General features: G+C 44.1%; 1 protein-coding gene across 1 annotated transcript in view; it reads right to left on the reverse strand.

Moving 5' to 3' along the window:
- Positions 1–4,809: 4,809 nt before the first annotated feature.
- The window catches only part of BMP3 (bone morphogenetic protein 3), a gene marked incomplete at its 5' end in the record, with an annotated part of 7,795 nt that continues 7,678 nt past the window's right edge, over positions 4,810–4,926 (reverse strand). Inside the window, one exon of the mRNA XM_009576654.1 lies at positions 4,810–4,926. This exon is cut by the window's right edge and continues 90 nt beyond it. Within this exon, the coding sequence (XP_009574949.1) occupies positions 4,810–4,926 (117 nt within the window).

The raw sequence follows: 4,926 nt of genomic DNA on the forward strand, positions 1-4,926 counted from the left end.
CATTTCCAGAGTGCCAAACACAGAAAGCAGTGAAAACTTGAATGTTCTTGGAAAGACTTGAATACCACACAGAATAAATGGATTTTCATATAAAAAGTGATTTTATTTTATATTTTCTCCAGAGTTCCTAGTGAAACTTTCCCATTGTTGAAGGGAAAAAAAATACACATCGGGCAAGCTTATACATCAGTAGTGAAACATGCCCTTCACAGTGTGGCTGCGACCTGTCCTTGCCAACTTGACTATGGTCCTAGCATTTCATCTTTGCAACGACAGAGAAAACCGTATTGTTTAAAGAGCACTGTGATAAAGAAGAAAACATTAAAAGGACAAGACGGCCACAGATATAAAATAAATTAAAAGCATCCATAAAGGTTTCTTCCCATATACAAAATAACTTTTCTTTTTTGGGGGGTCATTTAAATTTTTTTGATCGACATCGTCTGTACAAAGATTAACCTTTCAACAGAAATAATTTTAAAAGGCTGTTTTTACAAGGAGAAATGAGTCCCTAAACAAAACATCTCCTGCAAACTGCTGAGCCTCTCCTCAGAGATGAGCATCCAAACTTTTGAGCCAGCCCTGCAGCGGAGCACAGGGATTTGCAACCCCAGGGCTGCTCGGCACCTCATGAAAGGCGTCCTGCTCCTTGCAAGTTCAGGGCCCCCAGACAAAGGAAAAAACAGAGCCTACCTCGTGACCCTGTTCAGAGGAACAGTGTCGTTGGTTCTAGCAGGCAGTTCTTCTGGGTCAAGGTACTGCATTGCAGGATAAGCGAGTTTTATTTTGCACACTTACCGTGAGATTCCCTATTCAGCCTCCAAGAGCGGGCTTTTCAAGAGCTTTCTGCAGCGGCCTCCTCTCGGTCTGCTCCTCACTGGGGACTTTGCTCCCAGAAGAGCCTATCTGAAGAGAAAGCTTGCGTAGCTCGAGACATTCTCCTGCCCATCTTTTGAGCCAGCCACGCAAATAATGCGCAGACATCAGATACTACATAATTAGATGGGAAGCAGAGCCATTGATCGATTAATAGGATTTCAAAAAACAGAACAGCCCCCTGTGATGATTTGAGATTAAAATGGTGATTAATAACATGAGTTGGAAATTATTTTGAGGTCCCTACTAATACAAAGCTATATACAGAAATCATTGCCTGTGTGATTAAATACATTATGCTAGACATGGCTTTATGTAGAAAGTTTCATTTACAGATACAAATGCAAAACAAGTCGTGGGCATAAAATGTCTCACTTCTGTACGGCTAAGTGAAGAGAACACTCTTCGCCTAGAGTTGGAAGAGGCAGATCACATTTTACTTGGAAGATTGTACCTATTGTACACGATTCGGTTTGTGACAAAGTCTGGCTGTACCTCAGGGAAAATCTAGCGTAACAATTTCACGCTTGTTTTCGGGTGATGCTTTTAAGGTCACTTCCAGGCTATCTCATCACAGCACTGGGAAGCATTACCTGTAGCCTTGAACTCGGCTTCGTTCCCAAGGAGTGACTCAAGAGCACGGCTGCCCCAGACTGCTGTGCTGGGGAAACACCTATATTTAGTTAGCGCCTCTGTTCTGGAGTGCAAAAGTGCTGCCGACATCCTGTTCTGATCTGGGTAACTCTGCTACCATCCAAGGCGTGGGGCAGGGCATGTCCGACCTCTGCATTTTCCTCTGAGGAGCCCTGTTCCCGGCACAACTCGTGCCAGACACCGCTCACAGACCGAGCTGGGCTCGGTTCAGTCCTGACCGTCTGCCCGAGAGCCAGCTGCTCCCATTCCTCCCCAGCAGGCAGGAGGCTGGGGCTCGGCCACTCCTCACCTTGGTGGGGTCCCAGTTCCCGCAGCGTTTTCCTGGGAGACTGACGGCCCTTCTCTGAGGCAGCGGTCCCATCCGCAGTGGGATGACCCCCGAGCCCTCCCGTGGGGAGTTACAAACCTGCGAGGTACTTTCTCCTCTGCGCTGTGTTTGAGAAGGTGTAGGCTGGTGCTATTCTAAGGAAGGAACACGCCGTAATCCTAGGACAGGGCGACGCGAGGAGAAAGCCAGACCTCGAGGGCTACTGAGCAGCTCCCACCTTTCTACTCAGGACAAGAGGTGCGCACCTCAAGAGCCTCAAAAATACTGTGAAGGAAATGATTTTGGCGGTAAGAGTGTTACTCATCACCAGCCAGCTCTCCCCGAACAAAGAAATGGGACGTATTGGCACAAAGCTGAGGTTGTCTTGTCAAGCTCTATGAAGTTTATTTTGGCACAAGCTCTCTTCATGTATTTTCTAACAGTAGCCATTGTCACGCTGAATTGTATGAACAATGGACTTACCTGTGCAGCTCTTAAAAAAGACAGCTATCAGAAAACACTGCATCTGGTTTTGCTTGCAGGGCCTGATGTCTACTGAAAATCCAAGCCGGCTTCCAGCTTAGCCAGTGGCATCCCCCACATGTCCTAATGCCACCGGGCCCGGGACAGACCAGTGGATTAAAAGGAGAGCCCCTCGGTAAGGGCAGCCTGTGCACATCACTACTTCTGCCTGTCCTTAAAGTCAGGACAGGGGCCCCCACAGCTCTGCACCACAGAGACAGGCTCTGTTTCATTACCAAGACACAGCCGTGAGTTTGTCTGCAACTGTCTTTTCAGGTAGGAGAAAAGCACAGCTTTGTTCCTCCTGTTTTTAAGTCCATCCGATTTGCACACAGAAAGTCTGACTTTCTCCTGCATATGGAAGTGGATCAAATGAACCTTGATCTAAATGTACACAGCTTCACGCTTAGTGCTTGGTTTTGATGGCAATTCTGCTCCTATATGCTGAAGATGGCACGTGTTCTCCAGAAATGAAGACTTTTCTCTTCCAGATCCAGGGAACAGATCCTTCAAGGAAATACATTGCTACAGAGCTCTTGGAATCCTAACATACAGCAATCAGGTTGGACAGCTGTAGTAATTAGTGTTGCATAATTGGAGCCAATAAACATGTGACCAGTGGCACTCTGGCAATCTGACTGGAGGGGTATGCTGTTCAAGCAGGGTAAGGGAAGGGTTGCAAGCGTAACTTGCATCTGGGACTAAACCGGGATTCTTTTTTCTTTTCTTTTCTTTTTTTTTTTTTAAGAAAAGTTAAACTTCTGTCAGCTTCCACTGAGACTTTGTGCAGGATTGCTGAAAGGATCCCTATGCTACCTATTCCACCTCCACACCTCTCACACCCTTGCACATGCACATTACTCAGCTTGGTAAACACGATGGCACCGGTGACCAAATAAAGAAATCAATGACGGAGCGTTTCAACTAGCCTCAAAGAGCTATGAAGCTGCAAAAAGATACGTATGTAGGAAAACTGTTGTCACCTTCAATACGCTGAGGAATTGCTGACTCCAAAGTAGAGAATTTAACTCTCATGATGATGGGGAATTAATTTATTCCCTATGAATATTTGCCCTTTAAATACACTATTTCTAACAGTCAGTTTTGTAAGTAACTTATGGAAAAGGTCGTTAGACGTTTACTCTTAGCGCAAACTAAAACATCACTCTCACCAGCCAAAAGTGCTTTAAAAAGCATCATCCTCTATCGATCGTGCTGCTGGAAATAGAACCAGGGTTCTGTCTAAAGTACCTCTGTGAACATTTACTCCGCAACAGAACAAACATTTTGCAGCTGTGCTTGAGATTCGATAGATGTTTTCTTTCCTGCTTGTAGTTTCTCAAATGATTTTTTTTGTGGATAAAGTCATTGAAAGAATGTTTTGTGTTTTTATTGTGCAAAACCCGCTAGTAAGAAACCTTAAATTGACAGCATAGCTACAACAAATTTGATTTTCAGAGTAGAAGTGAACCGAGATAAGGAAAAAAAAAAAATCTACTATCTGATTAATGCAACAATCAAAACTTACCAACCAGAGGCAGTTTTGATCAAACAATCGTAGTGAAGGCCTACAGATAGGAATTACGCACCAAATAATTTCACGTCAGGAATCAACTACCATGATTTACTCATAGATTATTTGCAACTATGTTCTAGAATGTGTGTTGTGAACAAGTCACTCAGCCACTTCACTGAGTGTGATACTTTCATACCCTTGGCCTGCTGAGTTTCCATAGTGGTATGAAAGAAAAGTCTTTGCTTTTGAGATACCACGATTACGCACGCAGCAGTAATGTGTTCTGTGTTCTTCTGACAGAGAGCACTGACATCTAATAAGCTGAGTTACGAAGAATATGTCAATGAAAATGAATACACATATGCAGTTGGCGACATGTCATACCAAGGAGATACATGTCTAAGGCTCTTAGGATGTCAGATTTGTTTTTCTTCCTTGCTGCACTACTCAATAACCTAAGGCAGAAAGCTGAGCTTTTAAATGAAGAATAGTATATTTCTAATCTTCCTCCCCATTAGTCACCATGAGAACGGAGACAAAAATTAACAGCTACTGCTGCTTCCAAAATCTTGTACAAAAATAGATCAGTATGTCCTTCTGGTAACCTCAAAAATCTTGAAGAGTCTTCTGCAAACTCCTCTTTCATCTCTTGATTTCAACAGAAACAGTCAGTCCTCATTGCCAAGACTTGTGTCTTGGCCAAATTTGGAGACGAATGAAGTTTGCATTCTCTTCCCTTGGAATTGCTATTCGGAATCCATTCCATTTCCATCCTCTTCGTTTGGATTTGTTTACACGTCACTCTTTTTTGTCCTAAGGAAATGCATTGGCAGTGCAATCGAAAAGTAGATACCATAGAACACCTCCCCTTCCCCCCACCTCCCCCCCCAAAGCAAGTGATCACCTCAGCATTTCAAAAGGGTCTCCCGAGATGTTATCTGCACGCACAGGACTCCACTGTCATGTTGGGGTAGACCTTAAGAACGACGTTTTTATTTTCGTCGAAGAATAAGATACTAAGAGAAGACATTTTGTCAGGAACGCAGCAAGG

Source organism: Fulmarus glacialis, unplaced genomic scaffold (genome assembly GCF_000690835.1).
Source record: "Fulmarus glacialis isolate BGI_N327 unplaced genomic scaffold, ASM69083v1 scaffold9714, whole genome shotgun sequence".
Lineage (NCBI taxonomy): Eukaryota > Metazoa > Chordata > Aves > Procellariiformes > Procellariidae > Fulmarus > Fulmarus glacialis.